General features: G+C 34.7%; 1 protein-coding gene and 1 pseudogene across 3 annotated transcripts; one reads left to right on the top strand and one right to left on the bottom strand.

Annotated features, from left to right (window-relative positions):
- Positions 1-85: 85 nt before the first annotated feature.
- On the top strand, positions 86-26,471 carry ZUP1 (zinc finger containing ubiquitin peptidase 1). Of its 3 annotated transcripts, XM_042987056.1 has the most exons (11): positions 86-381; positions 1,945-2,520; positions 7,656-7,733; positions 10,980-11,090; positions 12,702-12,823; positions 14,779-14,947; positions 16,447-16,635; positions 17,275-17,440; positions 21,295-21,446; positions 22,511-22,731; positions 26,220-26,471. In XM_042987056.1, exons 2-11 carry the CDS (start codon positions 1,959-1,961, stop codon positions 26,265-26,267), a joined length of 1,818 nt encoding a protein of 605 aa, XP_042842990.1. In that variant the 5' UTR covers positions 86-381; positions 1,945-1,958; the 3' UTR covers positions 26,268-26,471. The 3 variants fall into 3 exon arrangements, with proteins under 3 accessions (XP_042842990.1, XP_007078754.1, XP_042842989.1); XM_007078692.3 differs by lacking the exon at positions 7,656-7,733 and having other exon boundaries at positions 91-381; XM_042987055.1 differs by lacking the exons at positions 86-381; positions 7,656-7,733 and adding an exon at positions 414-753.
- On the bottom strand, positions 8,601-10,418 carry LOC102970398 (annotated as a pseudogene).
- Positions 26,472-27,254: the final 783 nt, after the last annotated feature.

Here is a 27,254-nt window from a genome sequence, read left to right as displayed (position 1 = left end):
CTCAGAGCCTCGCGTGCCTCTTAGTAAATTAAGAGTCCGAACCCGGGAAAGAGGATGCAAAAAGACTACAACTCCCAGAAAACACTACAACCCAGACTGGCATGGAGCGGTGCATGCTGGGAGCCTTTTCCTTCCCGGGGACAGAGGAAGAGCTTTTTTGAATGTGTGGAAGCGAAAGTATTTTGGAGTCGTCAGTTTTTTTTTTCTTGGTTAACTGTGAACTTCTGGATATAGGGAGAGCCTGCCTCAGTCTCTCAGGCCGGTAAAGGTAATCGACGCTGCGCGTGCCCTTTTCTGCCCGAGAGCCAGAAGGAGTCAGCTGCGGACCCGAAGAGGAAGCCAAGCATAGGACAGTGTGGCCGCGGCCGGATCTTCGGGCCGGTAGGAACTAAAGGTCCCATCCCTTATTCCCCCGGCCTAAACTTTAACCCACTCAGTGCCTGCTCTGCTTCTGGTTCCTGGACGTTGGCGCCGACTTTTGGGCACACTTGGCCTTGCGGCATTCGGCCCTTACGGCTTCTCTTACCACCTACCTACCCTGGCATCTGTCACCAGCCTCCTTACGTCTCTCACCCACTTGTTCTGATCACACTGGGAGTTCAGGCGTATCCCTCTGAGTCTAGCCGTGCCCCAGCCCCGGGAAAAGAAGAAAGTCTAGGCATGACGTTGGTTCAGCTGGTGGTTTGGAATTTCGTTCTAAAATCGAAGACTATTTTCACTTGTCTTAAGGGGAATAAGAAAATTAAGGACCATGTAGGGAGTTCTTATGAAACTAAATTTATTTAAATGATGGGAATTTCCTTATTCTTTTCCTGCTTGTTTTTCAATAATCCTTAGCTGGACAAAGGTTGTGGCAGTGATGGCTTTTTAAAAATTCTAACAAAATCACATTTTTTCGGCATCCAGTATTTTATTAGTCCATAAAACCTTAAAAAGACTGCCAGTGTAGTACAGTTCATTTTATAGATTGAACCTCAAAGAGATGAGATGTTTTACCTAAAATTTTGAAACCTGAAATTGTAATCCAGGTCTCTTGGCTCTGGAATTGGTGCTCTTTTCTACCATGGTCAACTTTGAGTTGAGAGGACAGCCTCTCAAAAGGTTTGCCTAACCATTTTCTGGCTGTGGTGACCTATCTGAGCCAGGGTTTCCTCCAGATAGAATGATGATAATGTACTTAAATTACTTTGATATACCTAAAGCTTTTTAACTGTTAACTACTGAGTTAAGATGTGTTTATTTACCCTCCCCATTGTTAACAACTTTAAGTTTCTGTGTTTAGATACTTCAGTTGATAAGGTTTTTTGTTTTTTGTTTTTAGTTTTCCCTTAACTGAGTTATCTTACTTGGACAGTTTTATAAACATTTTTTTTTCCTTTATCTCAGACCAGACATGTTTTTTGAAATACTTTAAATATTGGGGTGCCTGGGTGGCTCAGTCGGTTAAGTGTCTGACTTTGGCTCAGGTCATGATCTCACAGTTTGTGAGTTCGAGCCCCACATCAGGCTCTGTGCTGACAGCTCAGAGCCTGGAGACTGCTTGGAATTCTGTGTCTCCCCCTCTCTCTGCCCCTCCCCTACTCACGCTCTGTGTCTCTCTGTCTCTCAATAATAAATAAACGTTAAAAAAATTATTAAATACTTTAAATATTATGTATTTTAATTTGAATTATTAAAATTCAAATTTTTGGATTTTTATTCAAAAATAAATTTGTTTTATTGAAACCATAAACTTGAAATATAGTAGTGAAATTTTGGTTCAGATTTGTAAATAAGTTTGTATATTTGAGGGACAATTAAGTTCATTGAAGATATCTTCATCTAAACAATCCAGTTTTAAGTAAATACTTGTTAAAAATGTGTTCCAAATCATTTTATAAAGTGCATTTCTTTTTCTTCAGTCTTATTTTCAAACTTAACATAGTATTATATTTTTTTTTCTAGCTCCCTGATGTACTATGCTTTCTTGTGATATTTGTGGTGAAACAGTAACCTCAGAACCAGACATGAAGGCTCACCTTCTAATTGTTCACATGGAAAATGAAGTTATATGTCCATTTTGCAAGTTGTCAGGCATGAATTATGATGAAATGTGTTTTCATATTGAAACTGCTCATTTTGAGCAGAATGAACTCGAAAGAAGCTTTGCCAGGATCAATACAATACAGTATAGAACTTCAGATAACAGGAAGGACAACACTTTACAATGTAGAATGGAAGTTAATTCTAGTGTCCATTCAGCTTGTGCATCTAATCATCCAAAAATTTCGGCTCAAAGCCTGCCTAATGATGGTACTTTAAAACAGAAAGCCTTTTATTCAGAGAACTTAACTGAAGCTAGAAAGTTCCTCAAAAGTAAGGAAAAAGAGTGTGACCTATCCAAAATAAAAGGATCAATTTATGAAACAACGTATAGTCCTCCAGAATGTCCCTTCTGTGGAAGAATAGAAGATTGTAGTCAAGATATGGAAAATCATGTGAAAACAAAACATGCTAATCTTTTAGACACTCCATCAGAAGGTAAGATGTTAATATTATGTAATAAGTAACAGTAGTCCTGGTTTAATATGTGGTATCCTAAAAGTTGGCTTGTAAATCAAATTATTGCCAATGTGTTTTGAAATTCAGTTTATAGTATTATTCATTTGCTATTATTGCAATATAAAAAATACTATTATGGAAAAGAATTTTGATTCAGATAATAAGTGTTTCAACTACATTGAGAGTAGTTTTAAAACCTTTCTGAGGAGAAATAAACTCAGTCATTTTCCAAGGGGCATTCTTTTACTTACTTCTAGCTCAGTGGCATCTGAACTGGCTTGGGCTCTGATTTCCTGTGGTTCTGAGTTTGACTCTTTTAGATCAGAGAATGCACTCTGTGATTTTAGCTCTTTTAAATGTGTTGAAGCTTCTTTTATCTCCCAAGATACTGTATATGATCTATCTTGGTACATGTTCCATGGACACTTGGGAAAGAAAAGTATATTCTGCTTTTGTTGGGTTGAATGTTCTAAATTTGTCACTTAGATCATTTTGTTTGTATTCAGATCTTCTGTATCCTTGCTGATTTCCTATCTAGTAGTTCTACCAGTTTTTGAAAGTGGGCTGTTGTGGTTCACAATTATAATTGTGTAGTTGTCTATTTTTTCTTTCAGCTCTATCAGGTTTTATTTCATGTATTTGGAGGCTTTGTTGCTGATGCATACAGTACATTGAGAATCTTCTCTTTTTCCTTACTGTTGAGTTTTAAGAATAATTTATTTTGGATACAAGTGCTTGATCAGATATGTGTTTCACAAATATTTTTTCCCAGCCTGGAATTTGTCTTCTCATTCTCTTAACAATGTCTTGCCCAGAGCAGAAATTTTCACTTTTAATGAAGTACAACTTCCTTGATTTCTTCTTTCATGGATTGTGCTTTGGATGTTGTTTCTAAAAACTCATCACCAAACCTAAAGTCACCTTTCCTATCTTCTAGAAGTTTTATAGTTTTGAATTCTACACTCAAGTCTGTGTTTCATTTGAGTTAATATTTTAAAAGGAGTAAGGAGAGTATTTAGATTCATTTTTTTTAATTAATAAGTGTTATTTTTAAAACCATTTCAGGTTTACAACAAAATTAAGTACAAAGTACAGAGAATACCCATATACTCACTGTCCCCGTATACTTACAATCCTGTTTCACTATCAATATCTGTATCAGGTGATACATGTGTTATAATCGGTGAACTTACAATGACCCATCATTATCACCCAAAGTCGACAGTGTCCATTAAGTCGACAGTTTCCATTCCAGACCTTAATGGAAGGTCTATATAATTCACTCTTGGTGTTATATATTCTACAAGTTTTGACAAATGTGTAATAACAAATACCATTTTAGTTATCATGCAGAGTAGTTTCACTTCCCCAAAAATCTTATGTGCTTCACCTACTCATTCCTCCCCTACTCACAAGCTACTCCTGGCAATCACTGATCTTTTTAATATCTCCGTATTTTTGCCTTTTTCAGAATGTCATTGGAATCATACAGTATATAGCTTTTTTAGGTTGGTTTCTTTTACTTAGTAATGTGCATTTCAGTTTTCTCTACATCTTTTCATGGCTTGACAGCTCTTTTTTTTTTTTTTTTTTTTTAGGGATGAATAATATTGCATTGTCTGAATGTACCACAGTATATTTATCCATTCACCTACCAAGGAACATCTTGGTTGTTTCCAAGTTTTGGCAGTTAGAAATAAAGCTGTTATAAACATCCAGGTGCAGGTTTTTGTATGGACAGAAATTTTCAATTCCTTTGGGTAAATACTAAGGAATGTGATTACTAGATTGTATAATAATAGTGTGTTTAATTTTAACAAGAAACTGCCAAACTCTGAAAGAGTGGCAACACCATTTTGCATTGCCACCAGCTGTGAATGAGAGTTCCTGTTGCTCCACATCCTCATCAGCATTTGGTATTGTCAGTATTCCAGATTGTGGCCATTCTGATATTTGTGTTGTGGTATCTCAATTTAATTTTAAGTGCTGCTCATTAATATAACATGGGTATCTTTTCAAATGCTTAATTACCATCTGTATATCTTCTTTGGTGAAGTATCTGTGAAGGTCTTTGGCCCACATTTTAATCTTGTGTTTTGTTTTCTTATTGCTGATTTTTAAGAGTTCTTTGTATATTTTGGATAACAGATCTTTATTACATGTATCTTTTGCAAATATTTTCTCCCATTCTGTGGCTTCACTTCCTATCCTTTTTGACACTGTTTTTTGCAGAGTAGAAAATTTTTTTTAATGAAGTCTACCTTATCAATTATGTTATACCTTCATTTTGCCTTTGGTGTTGTTATTGCCATACCCTAAGTCATTTAAGTTTTCTCCTGTTACCTTCTAGGGATGTCATGGTTTTGCATTTTATGTTTAGGTCTATGATCCATTTTCAAGTTAATTTTTTCGAAGGATGTAAGGTCTGACTCTAGATTCATTTTCTTTGCATTTTGATGTCCCCATGTTGCAGCACCATTTGCTGAAAAGATTTTCTTTGCTCCATAGTTTTGCCTTTGCTTCTTTGTCAAAGATTAGTTGACTGGGCTGTTAGTCTATTTCTGGGTGCTCTGCTCTGTTCCATTGATCTATTTGTTCTTTTTTCAGTACCACAGTATCTTGATATTATAACTTTATAGTAAATCTTAAAGGCAGGTAGTGCCAGTCCTTTGACTTTGTTCTTTTTCAATATTGTTGGTATTGGTTATTCTGAATCTTTTGCCTCTTCATATACATTTTAGAATCAGTTTTTTGATATCCATAAAATAACTTGCTGGGATTTTTATTGGAATTGCATAGAATCTATAGATCAAGTTGGGAAAAATAGACATGGCAATATTGAGTCTTCCTATTTTGAAGAAGAAATATCTCTCACCTTAGTTGTTCTTTGATTTCTTTCATCAGAATTTTGCATTTTTTCTCATGTATACCCTGTGTATTTCGTTAGGTTTTTACCTAAGGGTTTCTTTTTTTTTTTTTTTTTTTTTTTTTTTTTTTAATTTGCCTGATCGTGTCTTGGTCCATTTCATCTAGTTTACAAATTTATGTCATAGTTCATATTATAACTTTATTCTCTTTTAAATGTACATGGGACATGTAGTGATGCCCCCTTTTTATTTCAGAGTTAACAATTTGTGTTCTCTTTTTTCTTAGCTTGACTAGAGGCCTTTTGGTTTCATTGGTTTTCTCTGTTGATTTTCTGTTTTCTCTTTCATTGGTTTCTGCTCTAATTTTTTTTCTTCATTATTTCTTCTGCTTATCTTAGGTTTGATTTGTTCTTTTTATAGTTTTCTGAAGTGGAAACTTAGATGCTTTATCTTCTTTTCTGATACATGTGTTCATTGTTCTAAGTTTCCTTCTACGCATTGCTTTTGCTGCATTGCACACATTTTAAGCTGTACTTTCACTTTCATTTATTTTTTTTTTAAAGACTACATTTTTTTTTTTAGGTTTATTTATGTACTTTGAGAGAGGGAGGGAGGGAGGGAGGGAGGGAGGGAGAGAACAAACAAGTGGGGAGGGGCAGAGAGACAGGGAGAGAGAGAATCCCAAGCAGGCTTTGCACGGTCAGCAGAGCCCAATGCGGGGCTTGAACCCACAAACCGCGAAATCATGATCTGAGCTGAAGTTGGACACTTAACCAACTGAGCCACCCATGCACCTTTTAAATTTCATTTAGTTCAAAATTTTAAAATTTCCCTTGGGATTTCTTTGATACATTATTTAGGTGTGTGTTTAATTTCCAAGTATTTGGGGATTTTTCAGCTCTTTCTGTTAGTTACTTTTTGTTTATTTCCATTGTAGTTTGAGAGAAGATTTTGTATCATTTTAATTCTTTAAATTTCTTAAGATGTAATGGCCTAGATTATGTGTTGTGGCCTAGAATGTGGTCTTGGTGAATGTTTTATTTATTTAAAAAAAATTTTTTTTAATGTTTTTATTTATTTTTGAGACAGAGAGAGAGAGAGCATGAGCAGGGGAGGGGCAGAGAGAGAGAGGCAGACACAGAATCTGAAGCAGGCTCCAGGCTCTGAGCAGTCAGCACAGAGCCCGACACGGAGCTCAAACTCACAGACTGTGAGATCATGACCTGAGCTGAAGTTGGATGCCCAACTGACTGAGCCACCCAGGCACCTTCTTAGTGAATGTTTTATACAAGCTTGAGCAGAAAGTATATTCTGCTGTTGTTGGATGAACTTGTGTAGAGGTGTCGATTATATCCAGTTGATTGATGGTACAGTTGAGTTCAATTACTGTATATCCTTACTTATTTCCTCCCGCTGGATTTGTCTACTTCTAAAAGAGGAGTGTTAAAAATTTTCTAACTGTATAATAGCGAATCCATCTGTTTCTTCTTGCAATTCTGTTAATTTTTGCCTCATGTAGTTTTTTTAATGTTTATCTTTGAGAGAGAAAGAGAGACGGAGTGCCAGGGGAGGAGGGGCAGAGAGAGAAGGAGACACAGAATCCAACGCAGGCTCCAGGTCTGAGCTGTCAGCACAGAGCCTGATGTGGGGCTTAAACTCACAAACCGTGAGATCATGGCCTGAGCTGAAGTCTGACGCTTAACCACCTGAGACACCTAGGTGCCCCTTGCCTCATGTATTTTGACAGTCTGTTGTTAGGCACATACACATTAAGGATTATTATGTCTGCTTGGAGTATTGAACCCTTTGTCATTATGTAGTGCCCCCCCTTATCCTGGATAATATTCCTTGTTCTGAAATCTGCCCTCTCTGAAATCAATAGAGCTACTCCTGGTACTTTGTTTGTATTTGTTTTTGATTAGTGTTAGCATGCTGCATCTTTCTCCTTTCTTTCACTTTTAATCTGTAAGTGTATTTATATTTAAAGTGAATTTCGTATAAGCAAAATACAGGTAGATTTTGTACTTTATTCCACCCTGACAGTCTGTCTTTTAATGGGTATGTTTAGACCAGTGATGTTTAAAGTGACTATTCCTACAGTGGAATTAATATATCTACCATATTTTTTACTGTATTCTATTTTTTGCCCTTGTTCTTTGCTTCTTTTGTTTTCTACTTTTTTTCTGTCTTTTGTGGTTTAATTGAGCATTTCATATGATTTCATTTTATCTCTGTTGGGAAAGACAGTTCATGCATGCAGTCTTTCTACCCCTACTTGGCCACATAAGAATGAACCTTGGGCCCAGAATACTTCCTTATCAAGAGGTAAGAGTCCTCACAGCCTGTATTTGGAAATATCTTTCCCTGTTTCAGGCAACAAGTATACTCCTTTGTTTTGCTTAAGTATGTGTGTCATATGGCACCTGCTAGATCTATCCTGTCTCCTTCATTCTACTAGATCTGTCCTCTGTCCTTCATTCTGTGACACAAGAGCAGTGTGTAGAGACCAGTTGCCCTGTGATGGCTGCTGGAAGAGACCCATGGGCCATTGCAGACTAATGTCTAATACTGAAGGTGATCTTATTCTTTCTCTTCTCTGTGTGTTTCTCTATGTTTACCATGAGTTAAATATTCTCTCCAGTGCTTGACTGCTTGTTTTCCTTAGTGATTTTGGGGTCAAGATGCAGTGTTTGGACTTCTACTCCTGGTAATAGGCAAGAGATATCACTTGCTCAATTAATGCTCTCCTTTCTTAGCATATCAGTTATCCTTGTTTTTACTTTTTTTAGTGCTTGGCCTAGAGTTTGCAGTTTTATTAAGAACTAATCTAAGTCTAATTTTAGGTAACATTGTATCACTGTATGAGTACAAGGACCTTATATTAATAAAATATTCCTAATTCCTTCCCTTGTCCTTTGTGTCATCGTTGTCATTTATTTCACATAAATGTAAGCACACATATGTATACATACATATATATATATATATATGTATATGTATATATATATATATATATACACACACACACAAATAATTGAATGCATTGTTGCTATTTTTATTTTGAATAAACTTAAGTCTTACATCTTACATCAATTAATGAGAAAAATCAAAGTTTTTATTATACCTTCACCTATGTCTTTTCTGATGCTCTTCCTTTATGGAGATCCATGTTTCTGACTAATATCATTTTCCTTCTCTCTGAATAACTTCTTTTAACATTTTTTGCAAGTCAGGTCTACTGGCAATAATTTCTCTCAGTTTTTATTTGTCTGACAAATTCTTTATTTTTCCTTTACTTTTGACAGATTATTTTGAAGGATATAGAATTTTAGGTTGGTAGAGTTTTTTTTTTTTTTTCTGGAAAATTTAAATATTTCACTCCTGTCTTTTATTAGTTGAATGGCTTCTGAGAAGTCGTATGTAATTTTCATATTTGTTTCTCTATAAGTAGGGTGTTTTTTTCCCTCTGGCTTCTTTCGAGACTTTTTATCTTTGACTTTCTGAAGTTTGAATATGATATGCCTAGATGTAGTTGTTTTGGCATTTACTATGCTTGGTGTTTTTTGAGCTTCCAAGATCTATAGTTTGATGTCTGACATTAATTTGGGGATGTTCTCAGTCATCATTGCTTTAAATAATACTTTTGTTCCCTTCTTTCTCTCCTGGTGTTCCTATTTTGTGTATGTTACACCTTTTGCAGTTCTCCCACAGTTTTTGGATATGCGGGATATTGAGGGGTTTTTTTGTTTTTTAGGTTTTTTTATCTTTTTCTCTTTACATTTTAGGAAATTTTATGTTTCTCATTTCATTTTGGGAAATATTTCTTGTCATATCCTCACACACAGAGATTCTTTCCTCAGCCGTGTTCAGCCTACTAATGAGCCCAAGTGTTTGATCTCTAGCATTTCTTTTTTTTCATGTCACTTTTATTAACTTTTGAAGATTTATAGCACTTAAATCATGTTTGCTTATGTGTATGAAGGTTAAAAAATTTTTTTTTTCCAGAAAATTCAAGAGCAACCAATTCATCATCAAGTAAAGTAAAAACTGGCTTTCTTTCTAAATTAGTCCAAAGTAGCATTTAGGAACTTAGTTGTAGGTTGCAATGTTGGCACCATGGCAAAACCAAGTGTAGGGTTGGATCTGGTTTTGTTTTGGTTTTCTTTTCAGTATCTGATGCTCCTGGATTAAGTTCTGAAAATGGTCCAATTTTAAGGCAGGGATCTGCTTGGATTCCAGCAGGGGTATGCTTCTTGGGTTGGATGCTGCAGGGTGAGGCACATTTTGTGGGACTCATGTCAACTACCTATTAGTTATCAAGGTAAAAAAATTCATCGTGTCCTCCTTTGTGTTCTGTGGAACTCAGCTCAGTATTGCAAGATTCTTCCAATTCCACCAAATCCGTTCACAGACTGGGATCTTTCTTATCACAATTTCCAGTGTAGCTCCAAATTTTTTATAGTTGTGAGCAAACCATTCCAGCAGGGACATGTTCTTAATCAGCTCATGTACCTGTCCTGTCAGTGAAATGAGATTTATCATCTTATTCTGCAGTTAGAGAATTTTCTCCTCTTCTGTGCCTTGACAATGAGGAATATTTCTCATTATATCCAGATTTTCATAAACTGTTAGAATCTTTACAGCTCCCACTTCCAAAACCTTTAGTGTATCTTCGGCTCCAAAACAGTACTTGTCTGTTCTTGGCTGATTTCACCCAAGTATTGAATTAATTTCTCTTTTTGAATGAATTTCATTGGAAAGAACATCAGTAGATAACTCAATAGCTTGTTTTTCATTTTCACCACCATGGGGTATATCAACTAATTTTAAATCTTTTGATTGCAGCCTCTGACCAGACATATCAGATTGACTTAGTTCAGTTTTAAAGTCAGCTGATCCAGCTAAAATGAGACGAGTCACATCTACTTTGTGGAAATAAACAGCTTCATAGCAGTCTCAGCAACTTTCTAAATACTATTATTCCACTTCCAGACCAGGCCTTACATGCATGGTTGCTTAGCTCAGTCCTTTCACTATGGGTTCCTCTTTCGTGACTGACACAAGGTCTTGGCCTTGGGGAGGTACTGCCTCTGTCCTGGTCAAGCTGCACCTCTCTGCTTGCAGTACTGCTTGATAAATGCAGCTCTTTGATCTTCTGCTCCCACACAGGCTATGATCCCAATTCCAATCCCAATTCCAAGCTTTATGCTGAATGCTCTATGCTTAATTTCACATCTCACCACTTAGTTTGGGGAGAGGGTACTGAGAATTTAGTTCCTAAAATGGCCCCTACTTACCATTTTGATTTTCCTTTATACTTTTCTTTTCTTGCTTTGACTATAGATCTGAATGTTTATTATTAACTTTTTCTTTTATTATCGTGGTAAGAGAGATTTGTGCTTTTGTTCAGTCTTCCATTTTGACCCTAGAAGTAGAAAATAGCTTTAAATCCAACTACAAAGATCTTTGATTTATTTAATAAGGTTAGTGGGCAGTGGACATTCTTTGACTTAGGGTGAAAAATCTAAAAGTTTTAAAAATAAAACCAACTGAACTATATCTCTAAAACAGACCATGATCAACCACTGTATGACTGTCCTATGTGTGGGCTCATCTGTACAAATTACCATATTCTCCAGGAACATGTTGACTTACATTTGGAAGAAAGCAGCTTTGGACAAGGTATGTTGATATATTTCAAAATAAGAATCTCATGGTTTAATTTCTACTTCCTACGATACATCTAATTTTTGGAGTAGTGATATAGAGAAAAAAAGTAATGTAGCTTCAACTTTTTAGAAGTTGTTTCACAGAAAAGTTGTATGGGATGAATTGTTGTAACCAACAACTAAACTCGTGGTGTGTACCCCAGTGTTTTGCCCCAGAACACCAATATTGAGAAAACAGTGATATATGGTATAATTTAAAAAATCTGTTTGATGAAGTTGAGGCTTCATGAAAGGCTTAATGAACTAGGAAGCTGTCAAATGGCACATAAAATTTAAAAAGTATATATGAACTGTATGACTTAAACGTTTTTCAGGTTCATTTCCAATTTGCCTAGTTTCTTACATTATAGCTTATTAGTTTTGTTAGTGACTCTACAATTTTTTCTCTGCCTCCTATCTTTTTAAATAGTGGCCTTGATTAAGTAATCATTGTGGTACATTACAAGTGGAAAGATTCTATATGAGTTTCAGAGTTCCACTGAAATAAGACCCTAAGAGCAACCAATTGTATTCTATTGGGTTTTAGTTTCTTAAGTTACATTGTTATCTCCTGTTAATTCAGGGGTCTTTAGTGTCCATTATTATTGTTCCTAATACCAGTCAGTGAGTTTCATGGACAACATTTCCTTGCTCACTCAGCCTAATCCCCAAATGAAAATTATTGGAACAAAGATGGAACAGTCCTCCCATTCTGGTAGTTCTCTCCTAACTACAGTGGGAAAATAACTCTCTGAAGCTGAATGTCCACTAATTCTTATTTTGTTTATGATAGACTTTGTACGGGTACATAAATTATTCTGTAAGCCTATAGTGGATAATGAAAAGTATGGCCTGAGTGAATCACTGTGGATAGCATCAAAATACTCTAAAAATCAGTTGGAATCTGCTTATCTCTAGCAGTGAAAGTGGGGACCAAATAACTAAATAGGAAGATGTGATAGAGGCTGAGAGATTTGGAAGGAAAGAAAGAATATTCAAATACATATTAAACTATCAAATTGGAGGTCAGGGAAACAAGATGCTGGCCAGAAGCCACTGACTAATGGATCTGTGGGATATTGGCTAGAGAGGAAACAGGGCAAAATGTTACAAAGTTGTACTATTTGTTTGAGATCAGACTGTAATTAAGCGGCACTTTGCAAACATATTTTTATGCTCTTTATTATTTCCTTTTCTCCCCTCAGTTTATTTTAAATGCCAACCTGCCTTATTTGTGTTAGTAAAGAACACCAATGAAGAGTATTACTTAATATCTCCAAGTTCTGGTTTCCTTAGTAGAGAATACCTAACTTCCTAAGTTTGTTACGAGGATCAAATGAGGTAATTAATGAAAAATGCTTGTCACAGCCTAACTACTCAGTGAATAGTAGGGATTTAAATGGAGGTTCTACCCTTGTGGAAGCTGTTCACGTTCTGCCAGAAATAGTGCTTCCATGACATCACAGTCATGAATAAATATCAAAATAATAGCATATACTCCCTTTTAAAAATATGAATTAACATATAATAAGTCAGATTTATATTCAGAAGTTATTTTATTCTAAACATTAAAAATATCTAATAGGCATAGATAGAGTCCAGTGTTCTAGAGATCTAGAATTGGCTCATCAGCTTCAACAAGAAGAAGACAGAAAGAGGAGATCTGAAGAATCACAACAAGAAATGGGAGAATTTCAGAAGCTGCAGGTACAAAGATTAAATAACAATGTAATATTCTGCTTTGGTGGAGTTCTTTTCAAACAGTCTGTCAAGACTGCAGCCTATTATTTTTGTCTGTGTTTATATACAAAATATTTTTTGTAAATATTTATTTATTTTGAGAGAGCAAGAGAGCACAAGCAGGGGAGGGGCAGAGAGAAGGGGAGAGAGAATCCCAAGGAGGCTTTGCACTGGCAGCACAGAGCTAGACACTAGACACGGGGCTTGATCCCACAAAGAGTGAGATCATGACCTGAGCTGAAATCAAGAGTCGGATGCTTAACTGACTAAGCCACCCAGGCGCCCCCCAAAGTATTTTTTTTTTACATATACATTTATAATTCATAACAGCCACCATTTGTAAGTACTTACTCTGGTCATGTATTGAGATAAGCACTTCATATGTAGTATCTCAAAATCTTTACAACTCCATAAGTGACAGATGAAGAAATGGAGACAAAGAGTGCTTACATAGCTTAACTTCTTCAGGTTCAGGCTGTATTAAATGGTTAAAGCCTGGATTCAAACTCATGTAAATTGATAGGGCAAATTAGGGAACTGAGACTCAGAATTTAACTGTTTGTACAGATTCTTAAACATTACTCTTTCTGAAGCTCAATGCTAATCAATTTACTCTCCCATCTGAGTGTTACTCTTAACGATTGCAATTCAGGCACTCAAAAAGAGCAATTTTTAATGGAAAATGCGTTTTTGATGATATTTGAGGCTTTATCTTAGGTTGATGGTGGTATCTGCTGAACTAAACTGGCAGCAGCTATATATATATATATATATATATATGTATGTATATATGTATTTTTAATTTATTTTTTTTAAGTAGTCTTCATGCTCAGAGCGGGGCTTGAACTCAACCTGAGATCAAGAGTTGTATGCTCTGCTGAGCCAGCCAGGTGCCCCGAATGCGTTTACATTTTTAATAGATGTTTCTACTTTTTTCAATCCTAATTGCTGTGGACTATGGTGTTATCTGTGCTAATAATGCTCAGAGTTTCTAAATGTTCTTTTTCCATGTGCTGATAGGATTATGTATAAATAAAAAGGATTTATGATTGAATAGGTTTGAAAGTATTCAGTTAAACAGGTTTGTATACTTCAAGATTTCTCAGAACCTTTCATATTCTAATATGCATTGTACATAATCATAATTTTCTCAGATTTACTTGACTTCTGAGTTTGTCTTCTCAGATACCTCACATAGGACTGTGCAATTCTCGCTTTGGAATATCTGATTTAGGCTATTTTTCTCCTTGGTGATTCATTTATTTGCAAAACATTTTCCCATTAGGATTCAGAGGAGGAAAATAAGTTGGTGTTTCCTATGTTTTTTTTACCTTACATAATTTTCAACATTATCAATACACAAAGTTTCCAGTATTTAAGGGAGTTTGCTATGTAACTTTGCAAGTTGTTTAGATTTCAAAACTTTTTCCGTAGAGGCTGTGTTATACATTTGAGATTCTCTATACAGTATGCAAAAAAACCCAATTAATTTACTATGTAGAATCATTGCCTGAATGAAGTATGGATTAAGTAAGCCTTCATAAGCTAGCCTCAGAATCAAATAACAAATACGGACAAATTTTCTTCAATAAATCAGTGCTATATTCAGAACTCATCTGCCTTTTTCAGTATGTTTAGTAGGAAGACAGGATTCACTACTTTCCCTACTACAAGGAAAGCAAATCTCTCGCTATGGTGGTGGTTTATAGAGAAAGGCTGTCATTAACAGGGATGTGTGTGTGTGTGTGTGTGTGTGTGTGTGTGTTATTTATCTTTAATAAAAATCTTTAAGTTGATTTGTATAAAAGTCTATAAACCAGAATGTTTCAAAATGCATTTCCAAATAAAATTGTAGTACGTTTCCATCCTCACTGAGGTAAAGAGGCATAAAAATTTAAGTGATTCATTTTTATGTTTGATAGAGACAATATGGTTTAGATAATTCTGGAGGATACAAACAGCAGCAACTACGTAATATGGAGATAGAAGTCAATAGGGGAAGAATGCATCCATCTGAATTTCATAGAAGAAAAGCTGATATGATGGAATCACTAGCTATTGGTATTGATGATGGAAAAACAAAAACTTCTGGTGAGTTCTAAACATCCAAACCATTATTTTAATATTTCATATGTCAATGAAGTAATAATAAGAATTATTTGAATTTTGCTTAATTTTTGTAAGCCATAGTTTATCTACTTTTAGGTGAGACTGTTCAAATAATTATTTTAAAATAAACCATTTTTTAAATTTCTGTACTTCTATTTTTATGATGAATTAATCACTTAAAAATATCTCCTTATCAATGCTGTAACATTTAATATAACATGCTGTAACATTTAATAATCAATTATATAGCATTTTAATTGTTCTTTTTCTTGATTCTAAGTCTTTTAAAGTTCCTTGGAAATGGTTTACATATATTTCTATCTTTCATATGCTAGGCACAACTACAACACTTGGTTCATTTAATTGTTTTGATTTATCGACTCTCATCTTGTTAAGGACAAAACCCATTTTCCCATAGGATACCCTCAATTCAAATGAAAAGAATCCAGTGATTGCCTTTTTCGTGCCACATACTGTAGGAGAAAGTATCAGCTACCCAATTAAGACCTTCCTGCCCATAAGCTTCACAGAATCTGTAAATATAGTATACACAAAAAACTGTAGTGTTCTGCCATGACAGAATATACCTAATGCGTAGGAGGCACAGCAAATAGATGTGGTGAGGGTTCAGAGAAAGAGGACCTTTGTGTTTGGGTTTTGGAATCAGGAAAGGGGTCTATAAAGACATGAGCATTTGATCTTTGGAGTGTCTGTAGGGTTTCAAAATACTCTATAGGGTATTTTGGTATTACAGGATTGCATGGAGGGAAGGGACAGAGTCTGATATACCCTGTCTTAACATCTTGTTTATCTATATTGTAGCACTTACTATAATAGTCTGAGTCCACGAGATTTCAAGGAACATTATTATATATATCTTTTGTAATTTTAGTACTTAGCATAGTGCTAGGTATATAAAAAGTGCTTATCAGATATTATAATTGAATGGAAATTCCATGGGCAAAACGTTTAATGTGTTCGGTTAGGCCACAGCCAGAATTATGTCAAGAAGAATGGTTTGAAAAAAGGTAAGTCAGAAGATCGCTTGCTGTGGGGCTTCATATACCATGGATTATAACCATTCTATAGATAATAGCAAAGTTATTGAAGTTTCTAAATTGGGAGCAAATTGATTAGGACTGAACTTCAGAGAGAGTAACATCTAGCAGTATGTATAATAATAGATAATAATATCATTCATTCAATAGTATGCTTTTATGTGCTCGGCCTGGTAGGTGCAGAAATGAAAGGTGCGAACAATTTCAATTCAATGTAATTAGTAGTGTGCTAGTGTTAGGAAACTTGTATCATAGTAATAAGAAAGACATGAACTAAGGTTGTAACAGTAAAAACATAAAATGGAATTGACAGGATTTAGAAGGGACCCCTGAGGGAGAGACTGATAACTAGAAATATAGGAGACAGCCATAGAAAATGTTAGCTTACGCTTCTAAATCTTCTAAATCTCTTTTCTATTTTAGGAATTATTGAAGCACTTTATAGATACTATCAGAATGCTGCCACAGAGGTGAGGCGTGTGTGGCTTTCTACAGAGGTGGATCACTTTCATTCATCTTTTGGTGACAAAGGTTGGGGTTGTGGTTACAGAAATTTCCAAATGCTACTTTCATCATTACTGCGAAATGATGCTTATGATGATTGCCTGAAAGGTATGTGAAATACAAGACTCTGAACCTGTCAGCTGATATGATAACGTACAGTTGACCCTTGAAAAACATGAGTTTGAACCGCATAGGTGCACTTATACAGAATTGTTTACAGTGCAGTATTGTAAATGTATTTTCCTTATGCTTTTCTTTTTTTTCCTTAGGATTTTCTTTTCTCTAGTTTCCTTTATTGTAAGAATACTGTATATAATATGTATAACATATAAAATATGTGTTAATTGACTGTTAGGTTTATGTTTCTTCATAAGGCTTCCAGTCAACAATAAATTATTCGTAGTGAAGTTTTGACCAGCAAAAACTTTCATGCGGATTTTTGACTGTGCAGGGGGTCAGTGCCCCAGCCCCTGCATTGTTCAAGGATCAACTATACATATAATATGGAATGAGTTAATAAATCGTATTCACAATTCATAGCTTTAATGAGGAAGCATTTTAGTGGATATTTACATTAAAAACCTGAATTCATGTTGGAGAAAGAGAAAATGTTGTAATAAAAATGTCAAGAATGATGGTCTTTAAAAAGTGTGTTGTAGGTCCTGTGGAGTATATGGCATACAGCTAAATGGTATGATTCAGTACTTTAGTAACTGTCATGTAACATGTTTGCTTGTATAATTTTAGGTATGTCAATTCCTTGCATTCCAAAAATCCAGTCTATGATTGAAGATGCATGGAAGGAAGGTTTTGATCCTCAGGGTGCCTCTCAACTTAATAACAGGTTACAGGGAACAAAGGCCTGGATCGGAGCATGTGAAGTGTATACACTTCTGACCTCCCTAAGGGTAAAGTATGTACCTAAAAGTCCAAGTTAAGGTTATTGCCATCTCTGGGAAGTTTCCTTTGTTGTTGTTTTTTTCGTTTATCAAAGAGACCGCTAAAAAATAAAATTTAAGTGGCACTGAAACACTTATACTGAAAACCAACAGTTCAGTCCCTATCTCATGTTCCTCTCTGTTCTCAAGTCCTGTTTTTCAGAGGCAGCTGTTACTCCCATTGTTTCCAAATAATATGCGTTCAGGGCCTTTTTTTTTCTTTTTTTGGTTTATCAGTTTTAGATGTCTGCTGCATTTCCCTGACATGTCCTACCTGTGTTCACCCTCAATCCTTGTAATTTAGTTAAATTTCACTTTTTTATTAAGTTAAAGTCAGAGTTTACATCATGACTGTATTAATATTATTCATTGCTGATTTTATTTCCTTTCCTGAAAAGCTTTTAAAAAATTTACTTGAATTAAGGATTGCCTTTTCTTTCCCCTTTTACTATTGACTGCATCATGGTCTCAAGCTTTTCTAAACACTCCACTTAACGTAATCTGCGGCTTTCCTATTCCTGAACACCTCCTCCTTGAAGTCCTCTATTGTCTTTGCTCTAGTCTGGATTATTTGCCTCCTAGATCCCCTTGAAAGCTATAATCATCTAGCATTTCTTCATTGTTTTCTTGAGGTGGAGTCTGGATTTTTTTCTGGATTCCATGTCTTTATCTTTTTTGGATTACTCTTCTGCTTAAACACATCTTTCATTAGGTTCCTAAGGAAAGATGCCTAGTCCTAATTACTTAAATGATAGTTTGGGTGGCTATATTCTTCTAAATTCAAAGTCATTTTCAGATCAAATTAAGTTTTTACCCTGGTGACTTCTAGCAGTCAGTATTACTATTGAGAAGGTAAGATATCATCTGATTTTCATTCCTTTTATGTGTAACCTACTTATTTTCTCTGAAAGTTTTTTTGCATCATCTCTTAGCCCTGCTGTTATGAAATTTCACCGTGAATGTGAGGCTTCAATTCCTTGCATTGGGCATTTGTTTTTCCTTCTGAATCTGGAATTATGAGTTGTAAGATCTCAGTGTAGTGGTTTAGAGCTTGGACTTTGTGGAGTCTGACTGCCTACAATTGATTCTAGTTTTCCTGCTTATTAGCTGTATGACTTAGTTTGTCTGTAGTCTTGTGCCACCATTGAAAAAAAACATGTAAAAATAACTGCCTCATAGAATTGTAGTAATATTAAATGAGGTCATAAAGTCCTTAGAACTGTGACTGGCATGTACTAAGAGCTCAGGTTAACTGTTGTTTGATAATTATGATCTCTCCATTTTTTTTATTCTTTCTAGAACTTTGTTAGTTGGCCAGTGAACCTCGATATTAAGTTTATTGGTTAAGTTTCATTTTTCATCTTTGTTTTTGTTTTACTATCTAGATTTACTCAACTTTATCTCCCAACTATTTTATTCAAATTTGTATCTTAGCAATCATGTTTTTTAATTTTAAGGGTAATTTCATAGCATCATAGTCTTTTATGTTGCAAAAATTTTTTTCCAACATTTTGTTTCTTTCTATTCCTTGCATTTTGTACTTTCTTCTGTGTTAATTTGTTTTCATGTCTATTTTAGTCTTTTGCATTTTGAGGGCTTTCTTCTAACTTTTATAAATCCTTAGTTGTCCATTCCTAGGGTGAGGAATGAGGCACTAAAAAGGTCCTGTAGGATTGCATGGAGCTAGCAGATGAGCAGACTATTAGGTAGAAGCTTGCTGTTTGGTTGGGGAACTCTCAAATTTCAATATAGGAAGAGATGTTTTCTCAGAGGCCATTCAGAGAAGAGTTCTCACTCTTCTGCCTTGAGCTCCTGCATTGATGGAGGGGGTGTTTAAGGAGAGATTTGCCTTCTTTATGCAAACTTTCAATTCATTTCACATTTATAGCTGTATTACTACTCTCCCTAATACTTAGTGCCTCTAAGCTTCTAGTCTCTCTGGAATTTTAAGACAGTTGTCTATTTCTTTGCATTCACTTTTACGTTTTCTTTTCTGCTTTTCATTTTCCAAAAATGCAGGGCAGTTTTGTCTATCTCCATTTTCTTTGTCTTTGGGTGTTTGGATCATTTACTCTTTCAGTATTATGTTGTTGGGCTTTCAAGAGGGAACAGAGATAGATGCTTGTGATCATCTTTAATGGAACGTTTGCCATTAAGCTTCATGGCTCTGTGTTTTCCTTTATGTTTGCTTTACATCATTTCTATCATATTAATTGATTAGATTCAGCAGTAAAAAATATTTCTTAACTTTTAAGTAGGAAAACTTCGTATAATGACTTTCTTGAATTTTTTAAATCAAAAGGACGATTTTAATGCCCTCTAAATTTCTTTATTTTTCTTTTTTTCTTCTTGCCAGTCTTTTCACACTTTCAGGTTATGTATATGTCATGTACTGAGTTTTAAATCAGGTTTAAGGAAAGGAAAATTTCTGTCTAAAATACCTGATATATCCAGCTTTTTTCTGGGTGACTGAAATAGTTTAATCTTTGAGTAAAGCCTTTTCAATGCCCTTCTCTGCATTTGTTTACTACTTGTTTAAATGCCTTCCTTTTCCTGTTTATGAGTTATATTCTATAGGGCACTATTCAAATTCTAAATCTAAACATGTGGTCAATTTTCTAACCCAAAAACCCTGTACCTACTTTTTAACAGTTTATCCAGAAATTCATTTCAGCATTTGAAACTCAGTAGTAATCAGTTGAAAGTTACCAACACAAAACTTGCTAAGGCTAAAGATAGCAACCATTATAGTTTTGGTGTATTTGGAGATTTTATTGTTAGGAAAGACAAAAACAGGGTATCCGTGCTATACTTTAAAATGACAGTAAAGCTTGTAATTGCTTTTGGTTATACCTGACCTTTTGAAAATAATCGATGAGAAATGTCAACAGTGCTTCTAGTTAAAATAATTTTGTTTACTCAAGGTTGACTTTCTCTTGTGGAAGGGATACCACTGTGGTCTAGTGCCAAATAGGGGATGGGTGGGTGTACAGATGGGAGCACATGCAGGGTTTTTCTAAGATCTTTCCAGGTATTATTTTCTTGTCTATTATTGGAATTTGTGAGAGCCAACAGGAAAAATGTTCAGGATCTTTTTGACACATGTAAATGGCTATTGCAGAATTAAAATTAGAAGTCAGCTTCTAATTGATCATCAGGTTTAGAGACTTTAGAATGAAAGTTGTGTCTCAGGTTATATGAAGAGGACTTTTAAAAACCAAATATGGTCCTTATTTACTATTCATGGAGATTTCTATGTCAGAAAAGGTTTGTAACTTTTAGATCAGTCATCAACCTTATTATGAAGTTATTTAAATAATTATTCATAAAATGACAATAAAATTTATATTCATTTTCTTCTTAGGAAAATACTGATGAGATCAAAGTAGTTCTAAATTAAAACTTTTTTTTGTATTTGATAACTCCATTGATGAAAATGTTTTAAAAAATATTCTCCAGTGTTATGCTAAGTGAAATAAGCCATACAGAGAAAGACAGATACCATATGGTTTCACTCTTATGTGGATCCTGAGAAACTTAACAGAAACCCATGGGGGAGGGGAAAGAAAAAAAAAAAAAAAAGAGGTTAGAGTGGAAGAGAGCCAAAGCATAAGAGACTCTTAAAAACTGAGAACAAACTGAGGGTTGATGGGGGGTGGGAGGGAGGGGAGGGTGGGTGATGGGTATTGAGGAGGGCACCTTTTGGGATGAGCACTGGGTGTTGTATGGAAACCAATTTGACAATAAACTTCATATATTGAAAAAAATAATAAAAATTAAAAAAATAAAAAGTATTCTCCAAATAATCCATTTTGTCAATTTTTTATAGGTGCCACATTGTTGATTTTCATAAGTCAACTGGCCCTTTGGGTACACATCCTCGTTTATTTGAATGGATATTGAACTATTATTCTTCAGAGAGAGAAGGGAGTCCAAAAGTAGTGTGTACATCTAAGCCACCTATCTATCTTCAGCATCAAGGTTGGTATAACACTAGATAGTAAGTGTAACTTATAAGATAATACCTTTATAGGACAACTAGTTGGCTTTTGCTTTAGGACAGGTTAAGATTATGATAATGGGGAGGGGGAGAGTATTGTGACCTTAGTCTGATTTTCAGAGCCACATTATCATTACAGTACCTTCCTGGGTAACGAAGGGTGCTATCCCTGGCATATTCTGGGCCACCTGTTTCACTCTTCCTTTCTTATTTATCCCTTACTTCTTTTAGGTCTTCACCTCTGTCGCTTCAGTGAGTCCTTCCCTGATCACCTTGTATTTAAAATTCTATCTTGTTATCTCAAACCCTCACCATTAGTATTTTTTGTGTTTCTTCCCTGCTTTATTTTTTTGTATCTAACACAATATATGCTTACTTATTTAACTTGTTTATAGGATATTTCCTCATTTTAGGATATAAACTCCACAAAGGCAGGAATGTTCTGTTTGCTTCTGTAAAGCTAACTTCCTGGAATAGTGCCTAGCACATGGATAGTTGGTAAATTTTGTTGAATGGGTGATTTGAATCAATAGTAATAGGAGAAGTAAATGTTGAGGATTTCATCATTTAGGAATATAAGCTACAAAGATCAAACCCTCTCCATTGAAATTCTAGTATATAAATTTATTTGTGTTGACCTTTTGGAATCATGAGACGTTTTGTTCCATGGTAGGTAATTTTCAAATGCTTTCATCTGAGATCATTTGAATAAGAAGGATCAAGGGATTAGGAAAGAAAAACTAAAATATATGGCACAGTAGACAGAATTTTTTGTAATGAAGCCTTTAGAAAACAAAAGTTGAACAAGACAAAACTGAAGGTTAGGAAATAGAACTAAAACTATTGTGTCTTCAGAGTGAGAGAGCTCAAATACCTACAGTCAGAGGGACTGGCAGTATTTATATTCAAAACACACGTGTGCACACACTACATACAGAGAGTATATAATATAGTGTGTGTATGTAGTAACTTATGTCTATACATATAGAAATAGTTATGACACACACACACACATATATATAGCTGTTATTTTATTTTTTGATAGGTCATAGTCGAACAGTTGTTGGAATTGAAGAGAGAAAAAACCGAACATTATGTTTACTAATATTTGACCCTGGATGTCCTTCTCGAGAAATGCAGAAACTATTAAAGCAAGACATGGAGGCTAGCAATCTCAAGCAACTTCGGAAATTTGTAGGAAATTTAAAACATAAGCAATACCAGATAGTGGCAGTAGAGGGTGTTCTTTCTTCAGAGGAGAAAGTTGTAAGTATCTCAATTATTTGATTATGTGATGCTTAACAAGTTGAACTTTCAGGAGTTTAAATTTTTTAGTTAAAATCAGTGTTATCCCTTTGTATCTCATTCTGCATTACTAAGTTGGCAAAGATATATTGGTTTTGTATCATTTAATTTCTGGAGTGGGCATCTTTAAATTTCAAATGCTACCTAATGACTTTTTTTACTTTTTTTTTTTTTTTTTTTTGAGAGAGAGAGGGCACAAGTGAGCAAGGGACAGAGAGAAAGAGAGACAGAGGTAGAGAGACAGAGAGAATCCTACGAGGGGTAGAGAGGGAGAGAGAGAAATGGGCCTCACCCGAAGCAGGGCTTGTGCTCACCTGATGTGGGACTCAAACTCACGAACTGTGAGATCATGACCTGAGCCGAAGTCAGATGCTTAACCAACTGAGCCACCCAGGCGCCCTACCTAATGACTTTCCAATACTTTACTCAGAGCTTCATAAAAATATTTAACTGTATAATATGTAATTGTTAATGTCAGACAAGTAATGAAAGTGGCAACATATATGGTCTAAGGAAACCTAACTTATTCCAAGAAGACCTAATGTATATTGGTCTTAATATAATTATTGTTCATTAAATGTGATTCTTGTGATTCTTAAGGCTCTGTTTTATGCACTTGGACTTACTGGATAATACACAGTTCTAGAATTCAACTTCAGTACAGTTGCCTCTTTATCCCTTACAAGTTAAGTGTTGACTGGTACATTATAGAAGAATTTCTAGAGATTGAAAACCCTCCTCCACTTAGTATAAACTGAAGCTATGTTGTGGCATATCAAGTCTAGAAAATGCACAGTTCCCAGAATCTTAAAAGAAAAAAAAAAAATGTTCCTATTAGAATACTCCACATAGATTTGTTTCCCTCTGAGGAGATAAGAGATGACTAGAGAAGAGCATTTATGAAGAGTAACAGGATTATGGGAGGAAGGACTGAAATTGCTTGAAATGAGAGAACTAGAGCAATCTTTTCAGGCTCACAACTTGGGATATAAAGGCCAAGATTGTTTTAAGAGGTTCTTCCATTTAATTATGATATCTTAAAGGTTTCTTTGCAGTGACTTAAATGCCAAAATTGCATTCATTTTTTTCACCCTGTCATAAATTTGGCTACAAAAAGTTAGAGATTAACAAATTTTATTTATTTACTTATTTATTTTTGACTTCTTAAATCCAGTAAACATACCGGGTTTGTCTTAATTCCAGTAAACATACAGTGTTATATATATTAGTTTCAGGTGTACAATATAGTGATAAAACAATTCTATACATTATTCAGTGCCCATCAAGATGAGTGTACTCTTAATCCCCATCATGTATCCCACCCACTTCCCCTCTGGTAACCATCTGTTTGTTCTCTATAGTTAAGAGTTTATTTTGATTAATTTTAATCATTATAAAATACAAAAGTGCTTGATAATCAATACACAGATAACTTTTTTGAAAGCATAGGTGATGTTAAATATTATCATGGAGGCTGGCTGAACACTTTAGTTAGCTGTTAACTTTCTTGTTTTGAAAACTGAGACAGTAGTAATATTAGAATACTAAAAATGTACATTTGCTACTGCTCCTCTATTCCTTTTTTTTTTTTTTTTTTTTTTTTTTTTTGTGAGTCATGGAGAGTAGCTGTGTCTTTAACCGAAAAGAATTAGAACTTGGCTGACTATGTGCAATAGTGCCAGACAGAGAAGAAATGATAATATGATATAATTGTAATTTTAATAAAAGCAACACTTTCTAATGCTTATTTTATGCTGGGCACTATCATAAGCACTTTACACATATATTAACTAATAGCTGTATGACTGCTCTATAGAGTAGGCACTATTATTTCCATTTTACAAATGAGGATGTTTATGCTCAGAAAAGTTGTTATACTTCTAAAGTCACGCAGCTGCTAAGTAACAGGAGGCAGGATTCTGATTCAGTCCATTTACATCCAGAGTCCTGCCCTATATTGCTTCTTCTGTGAGAATACAAAGTCTCATCATTTTCATGTTTGCTAATTAAGCTTATGTGTGAACAATTCACTTTCATTGTTGAAAACATAGGATACTATTTTTGAAAAATAAAAAAAAAAATCAGTAAACGTTTTTGCATGTTGCTTTCAAACCTATGTTTTTGTTTCTTCCTTTTTTTTTTTTTAATCACTGTGTCTTACAGTTAGTTATTCTGTCATTTTTACAGTGCTTTTATACACTCTAGGAAGTCAGCAAATACTGATACACTGATTGATCTGGATATCACCAGGTAGAAACCTGCACCTTTAAATAAGGGCACATTAATGACTTTACTTTTATTTCATGTTTGTTTTTATTTTTTTTATAGCTCATTTTAAAACATCTTTTCCCTAAGTGAGAACTATGATTTTAATTGTAGGAATTTCAGAACAAATTTAGTATTTTAAAATATTCCAAAATGTAGATGTTTGTAACTGAATTTTATGTTTTGTTCTTCATATTTGGAGTTTAATTAATTATAATATTGTAATAATCATGCAGCTCTTACTCAAGGAGAGGAATCAAGTTTCACAAAACTTTGTTTTATCCTGGCAGCTGTCTTATAATTACCTTAATACATTCCTACCATATTTTGAGTATCTAATAATTCCAAACTGTTGTAGATGTTCAAGTACTTGTTTAGGTGAAAGCATTTATGTTAGAAAATAACTTCTAATGCATTTCAGTTCAGTAATGCATACAAATCGATTTAATAGCCATGTTCCTCAATTCTTTTCATATTTTGATACATTGTGGTTAAATTACATCACTGCATTCTTTGTTTTCCATTGTGTAATCCTTGCACTCTAGACTTAACTTTGTTTTAAATCAGCTTGGTAAATTAGCCTTGATTTGTAACTCACGTTCTGAAGATAGAACATATTTAGAGATAATTTCTTTATCTGTTTATACATGTCTCTTTCTGTGAGCCAGCATTTTTACTTAAAAAATATGTGGTTTTTTTTTTTTATGTTTATTTATTTTTGAGAGAGAGAGAGGCAGAACGTGAGTCGGGGAGGGGCAGAGAGAGGGAGGCACAGAATCTGAAGCAGGCTCCAGGCTCTGAGCTGTCAGCACAGAGCCCAACACGGGGCTCAAACTCACAGACCATGAGATCATGAACTGAGCTGAAGTTGAACATTTAACCGACTGAGCCACCCAGGGGCCCTGCATTTTTACTTTTGACTCCTTATTCCTTAAAATAGTGACATTTCCTTTTTACTTTCTGTTTTGTCTTCATCTGGTATTTTTGTTTAATTTCTTTTTTTGCCTGGCTTTAAAAATGTTTATCCCTAATCACCTAAGTTTGAAGTTGTAAGTTTTCTTAAGGAATTTTCATTATCTTGAAAAAATTTCCAGATTTTATTTTTTATGTTAGATAAATAATATGTATTCTAAATAATGGACTTCTTGCTTAAAATTAACAGTTTTTTAAAATTCCTTTTCAAGGCCAGGAGACAAGCATCTCAAGTCTTTACAGCTGAGAAGATTCCTTGAAGAATTAAGCATGTCAGTGACTATGGAATTTTACTTTATTTTCCAAATTGAGATACTAAACTCCCTAATACAACTTATGAGTCTGAATTCTCTAAATATTCAACTTGTAATTTAATTTATAAAATGTCTAAATCATACCTTGAGTACCTCATTGTTCAGTAATTATTTCAATAAACTATTTCATTTGCATTATGAATTCTGTGTTTCCTCTCTTATCCGTATTTTAGAAACTAGTTTTGTATGATAGTCATATGTAATATTTATTGGGTCCTTAGTGGTGTTAGGTATTCTTAGTATGTTCCATGTATTAATTAGTTTAATCTTCAAAATAGTTCTGTGAGACAAATTCCGTTAGTCCTGTGAGGAAGCTGAATGTCTGTAAGGTTAGTAATTTGCCCAAGAAAATGATTGTAATCCAGGGTGTGAACCCAGGCTTTCTCATTTCCAAGCTGAAGCTCTTTCCGTTATAGCATTCTGCTCTCTTGTAAAACATATATAATGAAATTCCCCGCTCATTACTTAGAAATAACCTTAATATTTAACAGAGGGATTTGCTTTTGTTAAATGTTTATACCTTACCCATACAACTGTGAATTGGAATTTCGTGTTTAATATGTCCTGTAGGAAAGAAACTTTCAGATTCATGTTGGATGTGTCAAGTCAGGTTGCAAGCAGGCATCCTACTAGAGCCAATTTGAGCAGAAGGGAATGCACTGAAAGATTGTCAAGAGCTCAGAGAAGACACAGGTAACTAAGAAACTGTGCTGGAACAAAGGCAGTTCTAGAGGCTAGATTTACAGCAGAATAATCCGTCTAGGAGCCGAGGTAGAATGTCTCTGTACAAAATTCAGATTCTAGAGAGGGCACATCTGATTGGCAGGAGACTATGCCATGGGACGGTAGATAAGAAAATGGATATTATACAACAACAACCAAAGGCAACACCATGAATAAAAAGAACATACTTGAAGTTTTATAAATATCTAC

Source organism: Panthera tigris, chromosome B2 (assembly GCF_018350195.1).
Source record: "Panthera tigris isolate Pti1 chromosome B2, P.tigris_Pti1_mat1.1, whole genome shotgun sequence".
NCBI lineage: Eukaryota > Metazoa > Chordata > Mammalia > Carnivora > Felidae > Panthera > Panthera tigris.
Note: the sequence above shows the minus strand (reverse complement) of the source record. Positions and strands in the feature narration are given on the sequence as shown.